This window comes from Trichosurus vulpecula, chromosome 3 (assembly GCF_011100635.1).
Source record: "Trichosurus vulpecula isolate mTriVul1 chromosome 3, mTriVul1.pri, whole genome shotgun sequence".
NCBI classification, from domain to species: Eukaryota; Metazoa; Chordata; class Mammalia; order Diprotodontia; family Phalangeridae; genus Trichosurus; species Trichosurus vulpecula.
The window spans coordinates 179,730,509-179,754,220 of NC_050575.1; the positions used below are offsets into that span (position 1 = coordinate 179,730,509).

General features: G+C 41.1%; 1 protein-coding gene across 6 annotated transcripts in view; it reads left to right on the top strand.

The window, feature by feature from the left end:
• KCNQ2 (potassium voltage-gated channel subfamily Q member 2) overlaps positions 1-23,712 on the top strand; it is a 155,521-nt gene that overhangs the window by 71,534 nt on the left and 60,275 nt on the right. For all 6 annotated transcript variants that reach the window (XM_036752647.1, XM_036752646.1, XM_036752648.1 and 3 more), the window contains exons 2-4: positions 14,294-14,384; positions 18,128-18,254; positions 20,745-20,920. In XM_036752647.1, coding sequence (XP_036608542.1) covers positions 14,294-14,384; positions 18,128-18,254; positions 20,745-20,920 — 394 coding nt within the window. The remainder of the gene's footprint in view (positions 1-14,293; positions 14,385-18,127; positions 18,255-20,744; positions 20,921-23,712) is intronic.

The window sequence follows — 23,712 nt, forward strand, 5'->3', positions numbered from 1 at the left end:
CCCATGTTCCTCCTCTACTGTGCTGACATGGACTTCCATCACTGGTCAGGCTCCATAGAAGACTATCAAGAGCTGTCCATCTGAAGCCCATTTAAATATGGCAGGGAAGGTTCTATAAAAAGACATTTGGTTGTTAGAAAATTAGCAGTGATTAATACCTTAGGCCCTGACAGTGTCACTCACACCCACAGAGCTAATCTGGGAGGATTAAAATAAAGAAGTGACCTTTTAGCGGTGGAGACAAGTTTTGCCAAAAGGCCTAAATTTCCTAGAGGTTTAATGGCATCACACAGTGTTAGTGCTAGCGAGACCTTAGGGATTATTTAGTCTAATCTCCTCACAGATGAGGAATCTGAGGCTCACAATACAAATGAGTCTGTAGTTAACTACTTCTATCCCTCCCTAATTGTCCATAGTGACGTCTTTTCTCCTAATTATAGATATAGAATAAAGCAAATCCATTTGGTCACACACATTTTTGTGTGTCTGCACAGGTGAAGGCCCCTCCAAAGGAGGCCAATGAAACCCTGATCCTTGGACAGGGCTAGTAACCTTGAAGACATGAGTGTTTGTGTTGTTTTCCTCATGGCCCAGATAGTCTTTTCATTGAAGCCATTGCTCTGGGTTTTTTGGATTCAGCAATTTATAGCCCTTAGGGCTGCATGGTTGTCGGGATTTCAGGTATGAGCACTGGGCCCCAAATAACACCGTCTGTTCCTGTTCCTGAGCTGACAAAGGCACAGGTGATATGTGGAGTGTTTCTGCTAATAAACTGTGAAATGGTTGGAATCTCCTGGCTGAAGCTACAAAAAGCCAGAGAGGAAAGGTGCTTTGCCACTTCATTTGGTCTTTTTTGAGTCTTTGAAATGATCTGTAAATGATCTGATTTCTCCCTACTCTCCTTTCAGCTTAGCTCCTAGCTGGCTTAAGCCCTTCTCTTTCAGACCTTGATTCATCCTCAGATGGCAGGACTGCTCTGACTGGGGCCCTCTTTTCATCTTGCCCTTACCGTCACTGCCTTGCTGTATGGCCCCTCCCTCTCAGAGTGAAATAATCGTAATTGGGAGAATGATGAGGGTCACACTCTGAGCTCTCCCCCAACCTTGCTTGGGGCAGAAGGAACACTTTGAGCTTTTCCTACAGCCAAGATGAATGAGGGGCATTACTGACATCTAACGAATAGAGGACCAACTTTGGAAATACTGCTACTAGTATTAACAGTAGTTAACATTTACATGGCACTTTAATATTTACAAAATACTTTACATATATTATCTTTTTTGATCCTCAATAACAAAATCCCTGTGAAATATCTGTTTGACCAATGATATCATGAATCGATGACATCATTGCCAGTGAAATGGAATTAAGTAAGGCAGAGCCTCACTCAGGTCCTCAGCCTCACTCTCTCCTCCAGAGTCACTGAAATCCAATGGCAACACAGAGCTCAAGATGATTGCAATGGCCCAGGATGCAGTGGGTGACCCTGGCCTTTCTAAATTAAGGTCTTTCCCAGGTCTCAGTTTGTTTGAGGCCATGCCCATTCAACGACTAAGGGCCAGGTAAGAGTTGAGACAAAAGATAGCCTAATTTCCCATCACTAAGAAATCAATCTGGGAGAGCAAGACCCTTAGAGTTTCTGGCCAAAACAGAAAAATAATTGCTATTTACACTATTCTAAGCCACCAAAACCTAAACAGTGGTGCTCTTCCTGGCAGGGCAAGTATTTGGCTTTTCAGAGGGCAAATATATATGATATCAATCTGTTTTATTTTTAAATTATGCGTAAGTCTACTACCTAAGCTTTATTTTTTTTTCCTCTTCCCCCCTTCCCCCAGGCTACAATTAAGCATGGACACACAGACACATACATATATATACATAGATATCCATAAACATACACATATATACACATATACCCTCCAACCCACATACATAAGACCACATTATGCCTATTTCCACTTATCTGTTTATCTGTGGGTGGATAGCATCTTCCTTCATAAGTTCAAGTCTTTCCATATTTTTCTAAACCCATCAGTTCATCATTTCCTATACCACAACAATATTCTGACTCGATCAGATCCTATCAGGGAGATTATCTATGAGAGTTTTTTCCCCAATTTTTTTGCATTCCCCCTATTCTTGGCTATATAGATTTTATTTATGCAGGAAAATTTTAATTTAAAATAATGAAGATTATCCATTTTATACTTCAATACTACTCTCACCTCTCACCGCATTATAAATTTAAAGTCTGATACTACTGGATCTAGTTCCTTTGCATCTTTTCCCCCTGGTTTCCTTAAAGTTCCTGATTCTCTGCTCTTCCAAATGAACCCTGTTACTATTTTTTCTGACTCGGTAAGATAATTTTTAGTAATTTAATTGGAATTGTATTACATAAATAGATTAGTTAGGTAAAATTGTCATTTTTTATTATATTAGCTCTACCTACCCATTCACAACAAATATTTCCATTTTTAGCTCTAACTCTGTATAAAAGACATTTTGTATTTATATTTGTATGGTTCCTGTGTCTGTTTTGGCAGTTATGCTGTCTATTTTATATAGTCTAAACTATTGATTAATATGGATGACACATAGTGTAGTTTCCCTATTTTTCTTTTTTGATTAAATCTGATTTTAGCTTTAACTTTGAGATCATGATTACTATCCCTGCTTTTTTACATAATAAATTCTACTCCTGATCTTTACTTCATTTGTGTATATCTCTCATTTTTTGTAGCATTTCCTAAAAGCAACATATTATTGGATTCAAATTTTTAATCTGCTATCAGTTTCCATTTTATGGGTAAGTTCATCCCATTCACATTCTAAATCATAATTGCTTGTTGTATATTTTCCTCCTTCCTATTTTGCTCACTATCCTTCTCACCCTATTCCTAGCTCTCCTCACTCCTCTACTTTACTTTTACCCACTACCTTGCCCTCCTATTCCTTAACCTACCCCTTTCTAAGACTCCTTCCCTCATCCTCTCCCTCTACCCTATCCCCTTACTCTCTTATTTCTTTCTGAATTTAAAAGATTTTTATACCCTTCTAAATATATATGTTGTTCCCTCTTTATCTCATTCCCATTAACCTACATCCCCTTTTATTACCCTTGCCTGATCCTAGTCCCTATCCGTCCCTTATCGTTTCCCCCCTCCTTATCTCCTTGCCCTCTTATTTCTTTCTGAATTTAGAATACTTTTATACCCTTATATATATGTGTATATATACATGTACATATATATTATACACATACATACATACATACATACACATATATACATATATGTGTATGTATGTATTGTTCCCTCTTTAACCCATTCTTGATGAGAGAAGGGTTAAGAATTACCCACCCTCCTCCACCATCTAATTCCTCTATGTCAGTTCTTCCTCTTGCATCTCATTTGTATAAGATAATTACTCTTTTTGCCCTTTCCTACATCATTTGCTTTTAGAATCACATCATATTCAGCTCTATCCCACTCTTTCAAACTACCCAATTACTAATGACAATCCTTAGACATGGTTTACATTTCCATGTATAAAAGTAAACAGTTTGTCCTTTTTGAGTCCCTTGTAATTAGTCTTTGAAGTTTACCTTGTATTTCTCTTGGATTTTGTATGTCACATTTTCTATTTAGGTCTGGTCTTTTTGCCATGTAATTCTGAAAGTCTGTCAATTCATTGAATGCTCATTTTTTTTTCATTCAGGATTATACTTAACTTTTTGGGTATGATATTTTCAGCCATAACCCCAGTGCTTTTGCTCTTTGATATATAATGTTCCAAGACCTGCAGTCTTTTAGTATAGCTACTGCTAGGTCTTATGTAATTCTAATTTTCTTCTTAAATGGGGGTTTCAGAATTTGGCTGTGATATTCCTGTAGGTTTTCCTCTAAGGATCTTTTTCAGGTGGCGATTGTAGATTTTTAATTCTATTTCCACTTTCCCCTCTTCTTCTAACACTTCAAGACAATTTTCTTTAATTATTCTTATATTATTGTATCAAGATTCTCTTTTTGATCATAGCTTCCAGGTAGTCTGATTATTCTTATGTTTTCTCTTCTTGATCTGTTCTCCAAATCAGTTGTTTTTCTTATGTTTCACATTCTCTTCTATTTTTTCACTCTTTATATATTTTTTGTTTTGTTTTTTGTTCTCTTATAATTTTGCTGGATTCCCTTTGCCCAATTCTAATTTTCAAGGAGTCATTTTCTTCCCTAAGATTCTGGATCTCCTTTGGCTTTCTATTCACAATCTTCTTGTTTTTCTTGGATTGTTTTAATTTAAAATTTTTTTCCCTTAATCTCTCTTATTTGATTTTTGAAATCTTTTTCGAATTCTTCCATAAATTCTTTTTAGGTAGGTGACCATTTGACATTACTCTTTGGGATAGAAGAGGCTTTTTTGCTTCAGTATCCTCCTCTGAAGATAAATCCTGGTCTTCTCTATTCCCATTTTATAGTTGGGCCCTTTCTCTTTAGCTAACTCATTTAAAAAAAATTTTGTAGTTTATTATTATAATCACCTCTAATCCTGGGATGTGGGGGATGGTGCCTCTGGCCTCAAGTCCTTTTTACTGTTATTTTTTTTTTTTTGGGCAGAGGAAGGCATTTTATTACGCTCCTCAAGAGAGCGGGTGTAGTGCTCACGGGAACACTCACCCTTACTGTTATTTTTTGAGCTTTGTCCTGGGCTCAACCTCTTCACTCTTTTCCCCCTGCAAGCCACAACTAGATCCCCACTATGCTGGAAAAGCTCTTGCTCCTGGAGAACCCCCTAGTGGCTATGACTCTAAGTTCTCTCCTCTGGCCTGGAATGGAGACAAAGAACTCAGCTCTCTTGTAAGTGCCCAAATCCAGCAACATACCTGCTCCACTTCTTCTGCACTCACCAGACATGTGCTGGTTCCTTCTTGCCCAGAATGGAGGTTTGGTAGCATAGCTGGGTCAGGCATCCCTTGCAGCAGACAATCTTCCCCTACTCAGATGCCTGATTCCCCACATTGTCTAGGAAGTGAAAATTCCTGTGGCTGAGGTTGAGGCTACCTCCCAACCCGGCTGGCCCCAGGGCTTCCCACTTGCTGTTTCAGTGGACCTAGCCTGGAGGTGTTTATACTTCTATCAGGCCAAACTTTCATCCTGGGATCTTTCTTTAGATTTCCAGTAGCCCTAGGAGGACCACTGTTCTGCCTCAACTCTTGTTTATTTTTGGCACTCTATGTTGAGTGCCAAGTCAAGGAATCATTTGTATCCTTGGGTCTATGTTTACACTGAAATGCTATTTCATCTTGTTTGTGGAGGAAATTTGGAAAACTTGAAATTTTCTGACCTACTCTGCCATGTTCCCAGAATTCTTGAGATATTAATCTGTATAAGTACAGAGAATTTTCCCACTGGGAATTCCCCATTCACCAAAACAATCAACAAAGATTTTTTTAAGCTCTTGCTATGTGCCAGACACTGTCCTAGGTACTGGGGATACAATGACAAAAATTCAATTTAATTAATATATATTAAACATCTACATTTCCTGCCTCCAAGGAGTTTACATTCTATGGGGGAGAAGTAACATGTATACCTGTAAGTAGATAGTCAGTAAACATTTATTAAGTGCCTACCATATGCCAGGCACCGTGCAAAGTGCTGGGGATACAAAAGGAGACAAAGTTAAAATGAGTTATTTTCTGAGGGGTTAGCAGTTGATGGGATCAGGTAGGATCTCATGTAGGAGGTGGTATTTGAGCAGAGCTTGGAAGAAAGCTATGATTTTAAGGGACACAGGTAAGGTTAAGGTGCTTTTTGGGAATGGGAAACTACCTTACAAAAGCTTAGAACTAGAAAGAATCATGTGAGGAACAGCATGTAGGTTCATATAAATGAAATCATTGGCTGAGACCAAAATCAACCAATGAAACAGAAATAGATAGTGATGGCATGAGTGCCATACCCTTTCACCCTCTCCCTTTTGACTAGTGGGTGGTATGTGCATGTGACACAGTTGGCCTGGGTCAGGACTGTTGTCTGCACCTTGGGAAACAGGGAAACTAAGCTGTTCCTAATGAAGAACCCATGTCCTTGGTCCCCTCATCACCAGGCTTTGACCTCCAGAGCTAAAACTTTTTTCTGTGACATTTCAGAGACATCTTCTGCCTCAGCACTTTACCCTTGAAAATGTCACATGGAGGAGAGCTGACCCTGCCATATGCCACAATTGTTCCCCTCTCCACAGGCTGTGTGTTGTGGTAGAAAAAATGCTATATCTAGAATCAGAGGAAGGATCTAAGCTCCAGTGTTGGCTCTGTCCCTAGCTACCTGTGTGAACTTTGGCAAGTCACGTAACTTCTCAGGTCCTCAGTTTTTTCATTTGTATGATGAGATGGGATGAACTAAGTGATCTATGAGATCCATTCCAGGTTTAAACATGATCCTGTGATCTTTCCTCTTGCCGTTCCCTCTCCCTGGAATAGCCCTCTCTGTTCCTATCTAAATCCTACTTTCAAATTCATCAAGTTTTATTCAATGCCTACCATATGCTAGGTACTATACTAAGGCATTGGGATGCAAATACTCATTTTTCAAAGTCCAGTTCACATGCTGCCCCTTCCTTGATGTCCAGGCCATGGGAAGTTTGGTACAAAGAGCAGGAGATGTTTAATCTGAAGAAGATAAGGCTGGTGAGGTTAGGGGAATGGTAGTGCAGAGGTCAGATTCAAGAGTGTGAAAGAATTCACTTAGAAGACGTTCTCTTTAGTCAGTTGAGAGCTTTTATTTACATGAAAGAACATGGACCTCTTAGCAAAAAGCTAATTGAGGCCCTGATATTTGGAGGGACTAAGCTTATATCAAGGTTTCAGAATGATGATGTAATTCTAGAGTTTTTTTGTGGGGGTTAAAGATTAAATACAGGACAAGAAAGGATTTTATGACACAGGATGAGCTTAAAATTTTCTGATCTGCTCTCCCACGTTCCCAGGATCCTTGAGATATCAATCTGTGTAGGTAGAGAGAATTTTCCCACTTGGAATTCCCCATTCACCAAAACTATCAACAAAGATTTTTTTAAGTTCCTGCTATGTGCCAGACAGTGTCCTAGGTGCTGGAGATACAATGACAAAAATTCAAGTCAATTTAATAAATATAATAGCACCTACATCATAGGGTTGTTGTGAGGATCAGATGAGATAGCATAGGCAAAGTGCTTTGCAAACTTCAAAGTTCTCTATATTATTAAGGGAGGAAACAAACATTTATTAAGTACTATGTGCCAGGCACTGTGGTAATCACCTTACAAATAATATCTCATTTTATCCTCACAACAATCCAGGGAGGTAGGTGCTATTATCATCCCCATTTTACAGGTAAGGAAACTGAGACAAAAGAGGTTAAATGACTTGCCCAAAGTCACACAGCTATTGAATACCTGAGACCACATTTGAACTCTGGTCTTTCTGACTTCAGATCCAGCACTCTATCCAGACTACCACCTAGATGCCTCAAAAATGGAATGACATCTCAAAAGGTAGTAAGCTCCCCATCGCTGGAGGTCTTCAAACAGTGACTAATTTCTTGTCAGAGATGTTATGGGGAGGGCAGAATTCCTGCTTAGGTGTGTACGGTCAGGACTAGATGACCCCGGAGCTCTTTTTCAGCTCTTGGATCCTGTCAGCCTACGATAATCTCTCCCCTTCCTAGAGGATCAATATTTAACACTGGTGCTTGCCAGTGTTTACTTCTTAGGATGCCATTATCTCCTGTCTGGTATTACTCTATATTTCATGTATGAAGCTTGTTTTTGCAAAAGCAAACAAACGAACGAATGAACAAAAACCTTTGAGCTCCCGGAGAGTGGAGGGCCATGCCTTTTCCTCCTCTTGTATCTCTTTCAGCATCTACTGTCTTCGTTGAATAGAGCTGAGTTCTTTAATTTCCTCCCAATCCCTAGAGTAAAACAGTAAGATTGATTGTGGGAAAGCTGAGTGAGCATTTGAGAGAATCCCACACTCCTGCTGCTGCTGCTGCTGTCCCTGGGCTGTCCCATGGCTGAGTCTCTCTCTCTCTTTCTCTTCTTTGTGGGAGGTTTGGTGTTTACAGCCCCAGGGGGAATTCAGACTGAATGAGCCTGCCATCTGGGCTTTGTTCTTCCTCCTCCTGTTCCTGCGCACTGGCACCAGCCTGAAGCTTTCACCAGCCCTCAGTTAACCTGGTTATTTCTCCCTAATCTGTCATGCCTAACAGCATCATCACTGATGGATTTCAGATTGAGTTCTCTATTACACACTGACGTTTCCCAGAATTCTGTCCACAAGGGCTCTTCATCGGAGGATGTTACTCAGGAAATTAGGTTGACTGTTGCCAGCCCACTTGGACCTAGACATACTCTTCCCTCCAGCCATTCCAGCTCTTCCCGTTGCCTTTTCCATCATCCTATTGATGGATCAGGAAAATTAAAACTGGCTCCACATTTCTCTCTCAAGATCACAATCTTTTCCTTCTTCCATTATAGCTGGGATTAAAGGAACTTCTTTCGTAGAAGCTTTGGTTGATAATCAGTCACTATTAATGATCTCCTTTGTGACCAGCAGCCAGTTATAATGTATTGAGTTCTGGACTTGGAGTACACAGCCTGAGTTCAAACTCTTCCTCTGGTCATAGGACAGTTATCTAATTCCTTACTGCCTCTAGGGCAACTGTTCAAGATTGAGAGAACTTTCACACTAGCAGTTCCTGACATAGATGAAATACTCATTTGATATTCCCCCCACCCCACCCCCCAATCCCTCCTCCAAAGCATTTTGGGCTTGATAAATGCTTCGCCATAATTTTTATTTAGAAATCTTCCCAATTCTTTAAGCTTGTGTTGGATGAGAGGAAGAGAGAGGCTAAATGGCATCTTTTTCTGGGTCACATAGCAAGATTTCAACCTAAATGGCTAGCACTCAGGGCCTAGTTATTTGTTGAACACAATTAGCCGGGTTCAATAAGTATTAACTGGATTGTATTCAAGGTAATACTTATTCCTCTTGGGGTTTTGTGGGGAGTTTTGCTACTAGAGCAACTTTTTCTTCCTGCCTGAAATGCAGGAATAGGTATTGTACTTTTCCCTGAATAGCTAAGCTGCTCACTTTCCTCGAGTAAAATGGGGTAGCTGAAGTGGCTTCTTTTTAATTTTTTAAAACTATTTTTATTGTGGTTTTTTGGAGGCAATTGAGGTTAAGTGACTTGCCCAGGGTCACACAGAAAGTAGGTGCCTGAGGCTGGATTTGAACTTAGGTCTTCCTGATTCTAGGACTGGTGCTCTATTCACTGAACCACTTAGCTGCCCTTATTCCTTCCTAAAGTGCCTTTTGGTTCTGACATTTCATGATTCTATGAGATAATAGCATTCACTAGGCATTTCTGTTGGTGGAGCTACTCCAAAGATCCTCAGAACACAGTATGCTCAAGTTGTATTACAACAGAACTGGTAGAAAAGTCTGCTGAAGCATAGGGTAGTAGAAAGAGACAGGAAGTCAGAAGAGATAGCTTCTAGTCCTGGTTTTGCTACCAACTTACCAAGGTACCTTGGGCAAATCATTTGCCATCTCTGGCCTTGGATTCTTTTTTTTACATTTTTTTGAGGGGGGAAGGCAGGGCAATTGGGGTTAAGTGATTTGCTCAAAGTCACACAGCTAGTAAGTGTGTCAAGTGTGTGAGGTCGGATTTGAACTCAGGTCCTCTTGACTCCACGGCCGGTGCTCTACTCACTGTGCCACCTAGCTACTCCTGGCCTTGGATTCTTATTGTAAAATGAAGGAGTTGGACTCTATGGTCACTGATGTCCTTCCCAGCTCTAGATCTATTGATCACATTACTGGATATTTTCTAAGATTGCTTCTAGTTTGAAAGTTGGGGATACCACATTTTAGGAAGTACAGTGACAAACTGGAACATTTTCATAGGAAGATGACAGTCCTTAAAACTGATCCACTAAATAGTAACTAACATTTACATAGCCTTTAAAGTTTGCGTATCTTTGTTGAGCTTTATGAAAACCTTGTGAGGTATATATACATATGTATATATATATGTATATGGGAAATTATTCTTCTTATTTCACAGATGAGGAAACTGAGGCTCAGAGAGATTGAATGTCCCACATTCCACAGTCACACAGCCAGAAGATGTCAAATGGAATTTGAACCAAGGTCTCCTTGATTAGTCCAGAACTTTATTCATTATTCTACCAGGAACAGTGGATAAAGCACTGGGTTGGGAATTTGGAAGACTCTTTGTGAGTTCAAATCCCACCTCATACTTATTTTCTGTGTGACCCTGGGCAAGTCACTTAACTCTGTTTGCCTCAGTTTCTTATCTGTAAAATGAGCTGAAGTACACAGCAAACCACTTCAGTATTTTTGCCAAGAAAACCCCAAGTGGGGTTAGGAAGAGTTGAACACAACTGAAAAATGACTCAATAACCAAAAACCATACCCTGCTGCTCTTTGATTGAAGGAACTGGTGATGTTTAGATTGGAGGAGGGAACACTTAGGGGTACATGCTAGCTGACTTCAAGTATTTGTGGCTCTTATATGGAGGGGGGATTAGACTTGTTCAGCTTGGCTCCAGAGGGAAGAACCAGGAAGAGTGGGTAGATATTGCAGAGAAGATTTTGGCTTGATGCAAGGAAAAACTTCGTAACAATTAGAATGGAACGAGCTGCCTCGGGAGATAGCCTTGTACCTGCTCCTATCTTGTCTCAAATGGTTCTCTCAATAGTTCTATGTGTGGGTGTCTTGGCTCTGAGCTCCTTGAAGGAAGAGTGTGTGTTTTCTCTTGTCTCCCTTCTAAGCACCTAGTACAGGGCTTGGTACACTCATTGAATGTTTGAGTTTTGATTTCAATAAAATTCTCATGAGGTAAGACTGAATCATAAAGAAGACAGGAACCATAAAGAAAGTTTGATTTGAGACAACTTGGAATTTCTGTAGATGAATCAGAAGAACATTCAGTCCTTTGGCACTTCTGGGGAAGAACCAGTTTGGTGTCCTAGGCCACTGGGGTGAATTCTCAGTTATCTTCTCTTCGGATCATCCAGTTTAGGCTGGATGAGCCTTTACTGTCATGGGAGGAAGTGCAGGGAAGTCTGGGTCTGAATCAATTCACTATTGGCCTAGATAAGGTAGACCCATACAGGTAACTCTTGTTGAAGGATATATCTGAATAGCGATTTGCCTTTTAGATAAGCTGCTATTTGGAGACTCTTCATAGTAAGATAATCTAATAGTGTTGGTCCATAAGCATTTAAGTGCTTGCCACATTCTAGGTACTTTGCTGAGCACTGAGGGTACAAAGAACAACAAAAATAAGGCCCCTTCCCTCAAGGAACTCACATTCTAAACATGCAAACAGCTGTGCACTATAAGATATATACAGTGTAAATATTACATAATCTCAGAAGGAAGGCACTAAGCAGTGTGTGCATATTGGGGTGGGGTATGCACAAAAAGCTTCTTAATAAAAGGTAAGATTTGGGCTGAGTCTTGAAGGAAGTTAGGAGGCCTAGATGATGGGGGAGAAGTTTCCAGGCATGAAGGACAGCCAATAAAAATGTGTGATTTTCATTATTAGGTCTATATCCCAAAGAGATTTTTTAAAAAAGTGAAAAGCATCTACCTATATGCAAAAATATTTATAGCACCTCTTTTTGTGGTGGCAAAGAATTGGAAATTGAAGGGATGCCCATCAACTGGGGAATGGCTGAACGACTTAGATGAATTGATGAAAAGTGAAGTGAGCAGAACCAGAACATTGTACGTAGTATCAGAAACATCGTGTAATGATCAACTATGAATGACTTAACTATTCCCAGAAATACAGTGATCTGAGGCAATTCCAAAGGACTCATGAGGAAAAATGCTATTCATATCCAGAGAAAGAACTGATGGAGTCTGAATGCAGAATGAAGCATACTATTTTTTCATACTTTTTTTCTTTTGGTTGGTTTCTTCTTCCACAATGTGACTCTAATATGGAAATATATTTTACATAGTTGCACATATATAACCTATATTAAACTGCTTACTGTCTTAGGGAAAGGGGAAGTGAAGGAGGGACAAAATTTGGAACTCAAAATTTAAAAAATGGATGTTAAAATTTGTCTTTACATGTAATTGGAAGAAAACAAAATACTATTAAAAATAAAGTCTGATTGAAACAAAAAATGCATGGTTTTGGGAGATGGAATGTTGTATGGGAGGAAGGGTGAGAAGGCCAGTCTCTATGCTTAGAATTGTAAAGACTAGAAAGGTAAGAAGCAGCCAAGTTGTGAAGAGCTTTAAAAACTAAATAGAGGTTTTTATAGTGTGAGCATCAGGTGCTGAGAATTTTCTTATTGAATGCAGAGGAGTCTTTGGCACAGGGGCAGTGGGAATAGGGAGAATGAAGGAGGAATTAGGGAAATTGAAGTAGGCTATATATGCTGTTCCCATAGGCTCTTTTCTCCCCAGATAGTCACCGTGGCACTCTGACACAGGATCTTAAACACTCGTTTAGAACTGGATGCTTTTCAAAACTGAGCCAATTAATTTAACATCTGTCCTCTGTAAGTCACTAGCCTGGGAAGGGGTGGAGCCTGAGTGGAGCCAATTGACTAGCACTGAAGAATCTTTCTCATAAGCAAGCTCAGACCTTCTTCTTTCTTCTGGAGTAGGGGATAATCTGTGAGGCAAAGTTAAATAGAATAGTATAAGGGAAGAAGAGGACAGAGAAATAGTTGGGGGGAGCAGAAGATCTGGGTTCTAGTCCCTGGTCTGTCACTAACTAGCTTTGTGGATTTGGGTATTTCTGTTCTACTGCCCTCAGTTTCCCCATCTGTAAAATAAAAGCGTTGGATTAAACGATCTATGAGACCCCTGGATATCCAGAGTTCAGGAGAAGAGAAAATAGAGTATAGTTGCAGCAAGAGATTGGGTGAGGTGTGAAGGAGAGTTCACTAAGAGACAAGTAGGCATTTGGTGGTATAGTGGATAGAATTTGGGGCCTCAAGTCAGGAAGAACTGAGTTCAAACCCAGCCTTAGACACTTACTACCTGCGTGACTGTGGGTGAGTCACTTAACCTCTGCTTGCTTCAGTTTTCTCATCTGTAAAATGGGGATAATAATAGCAACCCCAGGGTTGTTGTGAGGATAAAACATGTTTGTAAAGTGTTTTACAAATCTTAAAGCACCATACAAATGTTAGCCATTCTTATTATTATGCATAGAATAAAATACATAGAATTAGAAAGGATACCAATTATATTGAAATTCAATTACTGATTTTTTAAAAAGCAAGTTCATGGACCCCAGGTTAAGATCCCCTGCTATAAGGGGACTGATCAGCCATAAGATTGTAGCTTTAGAGGTAGAAGGCACCTCAAAGTCACCTGAAAGGTCCAAACATTTCATTTTGGAAATGAAATGATCATGGAGATGGGAAGTAGAAGAATCCATTGAACCCCCTCTTCCAAAAGAGCTGAACACATTCAGGACTGTTGTTATTTTTGGGTGGAGAGAGCTGGAGTGATATTATCTTTCCATCATAATGATCTCTCCCTTTAACAAATTAAAAAATGCTTATGTTTTCCAGGGAAGGGACTAGATAGGACAGATTCCTGTCTGGTACAGGATCACTTCTGTAAGCCAAAAAGTCCGTTGATAGGCATCCCTCCTGCCCCCGCACAGAGATTTATTTTATTTTGTTCTGTGCAGACCCAGGTGTAGACTGCTGGCATGCCTGACTTTAAGCAAACCGAAATCAACAATTATTTGTAGTGCCAAGACCTTTGTTCAGTACAGACTCATAGAGTCTGAGCCAAAAGAGATGCTATGAGTATAGGATTTAGATTTGAGATCCTGTAGTCTTAGCCTTTTATTTTACAGAAAGGGAAACTGAGATTCAGGGAAGTTAAAGTACTTGAGGGCATAGAACAGGGATTTAAACTCTGGTTCTCTAAAAATTTCAGGCTCTTTCCACAACACTACAACTTTAGAGAGAATTTTGTCCAATGTTCTCAATTTACCGATGAGAAAACTAGAATCCAGAGAGGGAATCTGCCTTGCCCAAGGTCACCCGGGTTGTGATTAGCTAGTTCAGAACTCAAGCCCATGTCCACTGACGCCAAGTCCAATGTAGCTCCTGCCTCAAGCAGCTAACAGTTTTAGCTGGGGAGACAGTCTTTTTCAGCCAAAGAAACCAAAATCATGCAATGGCACTTGTAGGTCATGACCCAGACTGAGTGGCCTTGCTCTTTTTCTTCAGGTTCTTGCTGGTTTTCTCCTGCCTGGTGCTGTCAGTTTTCTCCACCATCAAGGAGTATGAGAAGAGTTCAGAAGGTGCCCTCTACATCTTGGTGAGTCACAAACTTTGGTCAGATGTACATGGGCAGAGAACATGGCTAGGTTTGGAGACATGCCCAGGATGAGGAGGAGTAGAAGAAGGCTCTCAGAGTGTACTGCTGGTGGGGATTTGGGTAAATGAGGTTGCTGAGGGAGTTGCTAGTGAGAAGCCAAGGTTCTCCCTGATCAGGATCAAGGAAGCACCATTTTGGATGACCTGAATCATGGTGAGATTGGTTTGCTTTCTGTTTCTTTTATATCTCAACTGATGTAGAAAAGCCTTAGACCACAAGCCCCAAATAACAAACATTCATGGAACCTCAGAGAATTCTTTAATTGTTTTAATGCTTTATTGTAAAGTTTGTTTTCCCCATAATGTACTGAGGTTCCTGAGCACAAGGACCTTGTCTTCTTCCTAATGCCCCCGACATTGGTGCCTTCTTTCCAAAAATTCCGTTATAGTCGTTTTTCATACACTAATTTGTGAACATGTTGTTTCTCTGATAGAATATAAACAGGGAACATTTCATTCTTGTCTTTGTAGCTCCATGGCGAGAAGTAGATGCTAAAAAAGTGCTTGTGGATTGACTAATGCTTTCTTTCTCCTATATCTATCACAATACTTATGACAGAGGTGGGCACAAAAGATTATTGATTTGATTGGCATTATTAATAATAATTTATTATTATGATTGACATTATTAATAATAACAGCTCACATTTCTGTAGCATTTTATAGTTTACAAGGAGCTTTCCTCAAAACTGTCTTATGAGTTAAATAGTGAAATCTTACCCTCATAATACGGATAAGACACCAGGACAGAGAGGTTAAGGCACAAAAATCATACTTAAAAAGCAACTTGATGATTATAAAGCAAAGTGTCCTAGACATAGTAAAACCCCAGCAATGTGACCTACAATATCATAGCTTTGAACCCTGGGTACAAGGTACTGTTATTTCATATAGCTGTCTCTGTAGCAATTGGCCTAGAAGGCGGGTACTATTTATATTGCTTGAGACAGACATTAGAACAGGGTTATCTCTGACTCCTTATGCTAGTGCTAAAACAAGATTATCTCTGCCTGTCTCCCATGACCAGCATTAAAACAAGGTTATCCTTCTCCTCCAATATTACTATTACAATAGAATTATCTCTGTCCCAACACCAGCATCATAGCAGAATAATGCCTGTCCCCTGACACTAGTGTTAAAATGGGATTACCTCTGTCCTCTGGCACCAGCTTTATAATGGGGGTTATTCCTGTCCCCTGATCGCAGCACTACATCAGTTCTCCCATAGTGTGATGTAGACAATATAGGCATCTTGTCCCTATAGTGGAATGAACCCTGGAGCCTAGAATCAAAGTTCTCTAGCCATAACTATTATATGAACCACTGTCTTCCATTCCTCACCTCAAGTTGAGCCCTCCCCAGGCCCCACCCCCAACCTTAGTTGTTGATGACTGGATCCTTGGAAGAGCAAGGAATGCCTTTGACATATGCTTGTTAGCAATTTAGGGTGGGGGGGGGGGTGAGAGAACGTGGTTGTGCAGAGGAAAACTCTGAGTCAGGCTGAGCTGGCTGGGCCCCAGCAACAGAGCAGAGAGAGGAGGGCTGTCATGGTAACCAAGATTTAATTGTGTTTTTTTTTCAATTTCAGATAAAGCAAAAAAATGAAAGGCCCTTAGGTAAGGGAGGAATAGGTTCAGAAAGGAAGTTTAATAAGCCTTCCTCTCATGGACTTGGAGAACATCCAGTCTTCTCTCTGATGAATTACTTTCTATGAAGTGGCTGAATTTGGAGCTCACGAAGGGGAAAAGAATAAGGAGTCCAGTTGTGAGGGGAGTTTTGTGGGGTTCCAGGGCCTTTCCTTTGCCCCATTCCTGACTTAATCTGGGGCCTACCAGTCCTTCTCTATCTCCTCTACTATTCACACCCTGTTGCCCACTAGAGGCCCAGAGGTTGTGTCAATAAGCCAAGGAGAGGCCAAATCTACCAGCTTAATTGTTTGTTCTCACAGCTTACTTCAATGCCTCTGCTTCTAGTTGGGGTGCCCTTTCCAGTAAATCTCTCTTATTCCATCTGTTTATACATAAAGAGGAGCTGGATTGGGGAGAAAGGAGTGGCACTGAAAGCTTAGGGCCCAGAGTTTTATTTTGGTGGAAATGTGAAAACCTGCGGTTTTCAGACCTATTTTCAGATAGGTCAGGTGCTCTGTGGTATGGGGACAACTGGCTTATGTCTACTATATGCCAGGTGCTATACTAGGTCTTGGGGACACAAAGACAAAACAGAATTGGTTCTGCCCCCAAGAGGCTTATGTTTTATCAGGAAAGACAATGCTTACCTAAGACATCTATACAAATAAGAACACCACAATTTTTTTTTTTGAGAAAGTATTAGCTATGTTTGGTGCAAGCTGATGGGTAGACTTGCACCTTTGTTTGAGCCTAGGAAAGCTGCTGTGATGTTTGCTGGGGAACTGGGGAGTCATTGCTAATATGTGCTGCTTGCTGTGTGATTGTCTGGTTCCAGTACAGGAGGGGAGTGAGCTCTAGTGGTCACTGCGTGTCAAGGCATGCCCCAAGCAGGGGGATTTCCCCAACTGCTGCTGAAATGTATGATGAAATTGGACACTACAGCCTCAGCTCTGCTTTCTGCTCACAGTGACACTGATTTCAGTGATAATTTGCTCTGACATCCAGATATGTTGGAAGACACCAGGCTGGGAATGCTCACCTTTGCTCTTTGGTGCCTGATGTCATTCAGAGAATAAAATTCCCATAAGCAAAGTTCCTCGGCTGTTGGGTTCTCATAGCTCCATTTTCTAACTCTGTTTATATGCCTTCAGGGAAAAATCATGAGAAGACAGTGAGCATGGCACTGACGGGTGAAAAATCAAAGCTTGTTTCCAAAAAAAGTGGGAAACTGGAGCTCTGGGGAAGCTTGGTGCCATCTTGGGTGCATCCAGGGGTGGGGGTGGGGAGGATAGTTTGTAGATTATATCATAAGAATGCAGCATTTTCTTCACTGAGAGAACTTAGAGAGCTAGTGAATTAACCTATCTATGTGAAATGTTTGGAGAGACTGGCTCAGATGATCTTTTTAATAGCAGGGTTTCATTCCAAACTATCAGCTGTCCTACATGAATGAATGAATGAAAACATATTTATTAATTACTTTCAAAGTGACAGTGTCTGGGCATGCTTATCAGGAGGCCTAGGGTTGCCAGGTCAAAGGGTGGGATTTGTTATCATCTGGTTCAGCTTCCACTCTGCCCCTTGTTCAACAGTTCAGCACATTTTCTATAACAGAAATTGAGAGTCTTTACCTCTAGCTCCCATGTAGATTCTGGCCACATGGGATCATACTTCCTTGATGCTCCATTCATTTGTGTTTTTTATTTTGGGGACCTAATGGCTTTCTTTATGGCCTAGTTGCTGAGCAGGGTACATATTAAGATTCTTTTGTTGATGCCTTCAATTAATCTGAAACCAGAAAGAATTTAATCTGATGAGATTTGGTTTCATGCAAACATTTTTTTCCTGATTTCGCTTTATGATACTAGGCTTCAGGTCATTAATTCAGAGCCTTAAAACGATTTGGTTTTTATAAAGATAGCATATAACTCCCTCTTCTTAGTGAGGGAGTTCCCCTGCCTCAGGGCAGAGGTCAAGGGCTTCGGGTGTTTCACAATTGCTTGGTTCAGAGAGCAGAGAAACATCCAGCAGGCCTTGTGTATGGCTTTCCTTTCAGGAAATCGTCACCATTGTGGTTTTTGGAGTGGAGTACTTTGTGAGGATCTGGGCTGCTGGCTGCTGCTGTCGCTACCGGGGCTGGAGGGGAAGACTGAAATTTGCTCGGAAACCCTTCTGTGTCATCGGTAAGGACTTCCCCAAAGGGGCAACCCCTGGGGAAGAGGGAAGACCCTGAGATGGGAGTAGCATGTGGGAGCTGATAGCTTCAAAAAATTGACAGCCTCCCCTTCCTCCTCCAGCCCACATCTTGTCAGGCAAGGAACTGGCATTTCTTGCAAGGCAGACTAAATTCCATGAAGTCATTATTGTGACATTGACATGGATTGTTCTTTGTTCTTGGCAAAGAGACCTCTGTGAGGGGATGACATGGAGAGGAACAAAATACAGGGAAGAATCTCTGTGTTGTGGTCTGGGTACCCCTAGCTTTGGATGAGCCAGTCAGTCATATGCAGACATAGAGAAGCAACAGGACCATTCAGAACAAGAAGAAGTCCAGCCCCTCTCGGAGAGACATGGGTGGGGGGGACCAGGGCAGGGTTACCTGAATTGATGATCAGTGTAACGAACAAATAAATGAAAACAGCAGTGACACTGGGAACTTGTCTTGGATGGATTTGAAAGGTAGAGATGACAGGATCTTAGCTTTAGAGCTAGAAGGCACCTTCAAGGTCATTGAGTTCAACACCCACATTCTACAGAAGAACTGAAACCCAGAGAAATTGAATGACTCACCCTGGGTCTTACAGGGGCAGCTAGGTGGACTGTGGATAGAGCACTGGGCTTGGATTCAGGAATACTCATTTTCATGAGTTCAAATCCAGCCTCAGACACTTATTAGCTGTGTGACCATGGGCAAGTCACTTAACCCTGTTTGCCTCAGTTTCCCCATCTGTAAAATGGGCTGGAGAAGGAAATGATAAACCCCTTCAGTATTCTTGCCAAGAAAACCCCAAATGGGATCACAAAGAGTGGGACATGAGTGGAACAACTAAACGACAACAACAAAACTGGGTCATACAACTGTATGTGTCTGAGGCAGGGATTAAGCCCAGCTTTTCCTGACTCCAAGTCTAGCTCTCTATTCACTGTCCTGTAGAACTCCACATGGAGACCGCTGAAGGCATCTACTTGGGAGGACTTTAAAAAAAAACTTGTTTTCAATTAACAAGCATTTTTCTCTCCCTTCCCTTCCTTTCTCCTCCTACTGAAAAAAAGAAAAAGAAACCTCTTGCAACAACCATGTATGATCAAGCAAAATATATTCCTACATTGGCCATGTAAAAAAATGTATATATGTCATTCTACACCTCTAGTTCATCACTAGGAGGTGGGTAGCATCCTTCATCATTAGTTCTCTGGAATTGTGGTTGGCCATTGCATTAATCAGAGTTCTTCATTTTTATAATGTTTTTATTGTATAAATTGTTCTCCTGGTCCTGCTCATCTTATTCTGTATTAGTTCATATAAGTCTTCCCAGGTTCCTCTGAAACCAGTCCCTTTCATTTTTTCTTACAGCGCAATAGTATTCCATTATATTCATATACAATGATTTATTCAGCCTTTCCCTAATTGATTGACATCTCCTTTATTTCTAGTTCTTTGCCACTGCAAAAAGAGCTGCTCTAAATGTTTTTGTACAAAATTATATTTTCCCTCTTTATTTGAGATTTCTTGGGGATATAGGCCTAGAAGTGCTATTGTTGAGTCAAAGAGTAGGCACTGTTTAGTAGTTTTTTGGCCATCGTTCCCAATTGCCTTTCAGAATGGCTATATTAGACTCTTTAATGCATGGCCTTGAATCAGAACCAACAACAGACAAGTGTGGTATTATGCACAAAAGCCTGGATTTGGAGTTAGAGGATTTGGGTTCAAATTCAGACCCTGACACTTTCTAATCATGTAACCTTGGGAAGTAACTTCACCTCTGTGGGCCTCAGTTTCCTCATCGATCAAAGGAAGGAGTTTGGATAATTGATTTTAAAGGTTCCTTCCAGTTTTGAGTCTGTGAAGATGAATTGCTTTGAATAGCCCTAAACATTTATTTGGGTTTAGTCAGGACCATCACAGCTACATGTGAGGTTCTTCCAGACTGAATTAGGACCCACTAAAGCTTAGGACTTTCTCTCTGGTTAAAAGTCACCAAAAATAGTAAAAATAATAAAAACAAAGAACTTCTTGGAGTATCAGACCCAGTAGATGGCAACTCTGAGATAGAACCTCCCCCCTCCCAGGGATTCCCAACGTGTGGAAAGTTTTCCGTAGATATTTTATTTTCTAGATTTAAAAGTAAGAGACCTCAGACACAATCTAGTCTATTCTCTTCACTTTACAGATGACGAAACTGACGCCCAGGGAGGTTATGACTTTCACCAAGGTCATCCCAGTAGCAATTGCCAATAGTGGGATTTGAACCTAGGTCCTTTGACTTCAGAGCCCGTAGTCTATGGACTGTATGATACTACCCATCTCTGCTTAGGGCCTCTATCCTGCCAGCCCTCATGGAGGGAAACGATGGAACTCCCTTCTCAAAGCAAGGATTTGACCCAAGCCCAGGAAGGCAGAAGGGACACATAGCACTTGATCTTACAGACTGATTTTGTTATCTCCTGCATAGACATCATGGTGCTGATAGCCTCGATTGCTGTGTTGGCTGCGGGGTCCCAGGGCAATGTGTTTGCCACTTCAGCCCTTCGGAGTTTGAGATTCTTGCAGATTCTGAGGATGATTCGAATGGATCGAAGAGGAGGCACCTGGAAACTTCTTGGTTCAGTGGTGTATGCCCATAGCAAGGTAAGCCCTGAAACAGCTGAGAACTGTTTTAGGAGATCATGCCCTGAGGCTGAGTATCCAGAGCTCATTCAATGATAATTCTTCCTCCCCAGAAAAGAAGGGACAGGTTAAGCACCATTTTTGTCACATTTAAATTATTTCTTATATTGAAGATTATTGTGGCTGCTCTAAGTAACCTGGCTATAATCAGCAGGTCTTCTCATTTGCCCAGGTTTGAATGGGCATTACTTCACTCAAAGTGAGAAGCTGAAAAGACCTTAGCCTGGAAGGGCCAGAGTCTCCCATTGCATCCTGGGTCATCTCCAGTCATCCTGATGTATATCTGGTCACTGGAACCAGATGGCTCTGGAGGAAAAAGTGAAGCTTGTGACCTTGCAGAGCCCTCCCTCACTCAGATAAAAGTCAACTGAAGTCATGTAATCATTTCCCTGATGTCATGGTCCTCTTTGAGAACAAAGGACAAATACAACCTGTGGGACAGCTTTTCCATTGTGCCTATTCTACTGCTGGCCAAGATCATGAGGAAGGGAGCCTGCTGGATGGAGGGTTCTCATGTTGTGTTGGCCACTTAGCCTATTCCCAAGTCAGATTTCCTTTGCTCTTCCATTCACCAGTCCTCTTTTATATCTGCCAGAGAATGGAGCATCGTTCTTTTTTTCTTTTTTTTCTTTTTGGAGGGGGGAAGGCAGGGCAATTGGGTTTAAGTGACTTGCCCAAGGTTACAGAGCTAGTAAGTGCGTCAAGTATCTGAGGACACATTTGAACTCAGGTCCTCCTGACTCCAGGGCCAGTGCTCTACTCCCTGTGCCACCTAGCTGCCCCTCATCATTACTAAAACACACAAAGAAGGTATCCTCTGTTTCCTCCTCTACATGTTCATAATGTCAAACACCATAGAACTTGCTAACTCTGTTAACCCTGAATCTCAGAGTATGATGATGGCTGTTAGTTCCTGTGGTTTTGCAGTGGACTTTAACCATTGGAGTGGGAACCATGGCTTAAGTACTCTCTCTCTCTCTCTCTCTTTCTCTCTCTCTCTCCCTCTCCCTCTCCCTCTGTCTGTCTCTGTCTCTGTGGTGGGGGAGAGCTATATAGGATGTATTGGTGCCTCTAAATGGACTAAAGTGGTATGGTCAAGTGGAATCAGTGTGGTGGAATATAAGGACGTTAGGACTGGGTGGGAGTTGGGTGATCTGAGGTCTACTCCCTGCTCTGCTATTAGATCTTGGACAAGTTGCTTCCTTTCTCTGGTCCCCTGTTCTCTTATTCACCAGATGAGAAGGATGTACTCTAAGGCCCTTTCTACCCCTGTTGTTTTGGCATTTTAGGATTCAATGAATCTGGAGATTCTGTAGAATCACAGAATTTCAGAGTGGGAAGAGAACTCAGAGACCACTTAATCCAATCCATGAGAATCTCCTTTGCTTGAAGACCTCCAGCGAAGAGGAGCCCCCAGCCTCTTGAGGCAGCCCATTCTGCTCTGGGGCAGCTCCAGTAGTTAGGAAGGTTTTCCTTACATCAAGCCATAAACCAATTCATTGTAACCCCCCTCCCTTATTACTTGTACTTCTATCTTGTGGGGAAAAGTAAAACAAATTCTTTTTTCACACAATAGTCAGTTGGTAAACATTTATTAAGTTCTTACCTTGTGCTGGCCACTGTACTGAGCACTGGGTATATAAAGAAAGACCAAACAGTCCCTGCCCTCAAGGAGCTCACATCTAACTCTTGAAGACAGCTCTCATGTCCCTTCTTGTCTCTCAAGTCAAACACTCCAGTTCCTGACTGGTAAGTGGAGGCAGAGAACTTTAAGCATACACTCCTTTATAACCAGCTAGGCCTCAGGACCAACCTCTGCTTTGACCAGCAGGCAAAACCAGGGACTTGGGAGGCAGTGACTTACCCAGGGTCACACAATTAGTATCAGATGCAGGCATGGGTTTTCCTTTTGGCTCCAGGTAAAGTACACTTTTCATTACACTATAGTGTTTCTCTAGTTCAGTGTATAGCATGTTACCCCTATGGCCAAATTGGTCGTCTTACACATGGCCCCAGCTCCCTTTTCTGTGCCTTTGTGCTGGCTGTCTCCCATATTATATGCTCTTTCCTACCCTCTGTCTCATAGAATCTCTATCTTCTTTCTAGACAGAGATCATGTACCATCTTCTACATGAAGCTTTTCCTGGTACCCCCAAGTGCGAATGCCTTTCTTCCTAACTGCCTTAGTGATTTTAAAACTTATTTGTATTTCTTCTCTTTATATTTCTTCTGTATATGCTTACATATGCCTCTTTTTGTACTATCAGATTGTAAATAAGCTCCTTGGGAGTAGAGATTGTTTCATTCATTGCATTTGTATGTATGTCCAACACCTAGTACCATACACAGTAGGTGCTTGATAAATGACTGATTTGGGCTTGTGAATGGCGAGGGTCCTGTAGTTCACTATAGCTCTGTGAATAACTGTGATTCTGTGGATGGATATGGTTATGTAGCTTCTGCCTTTGCGGCTACTCATCTTTCATTTGTCCTTGGATGTTATTTTGAAACCTGAAACTTAAATAGATTTCTATCTGCAAGGTCATTTTTAACTGATATTTCATTAACTTCTCCATCAACCCCCACAAATTAAAATGTATTAAAGGCAGAAATGGATATTTATAAAAAAACAAACAATGATTTCCTCTTCAATAATCTAATTACATTTCCTCTTCAATTATACATATATATTTTCCACCCACTGTGCCACCTAGAGGCAGCTAGATGGCATGTGGATTGAATGCTGAACCTAC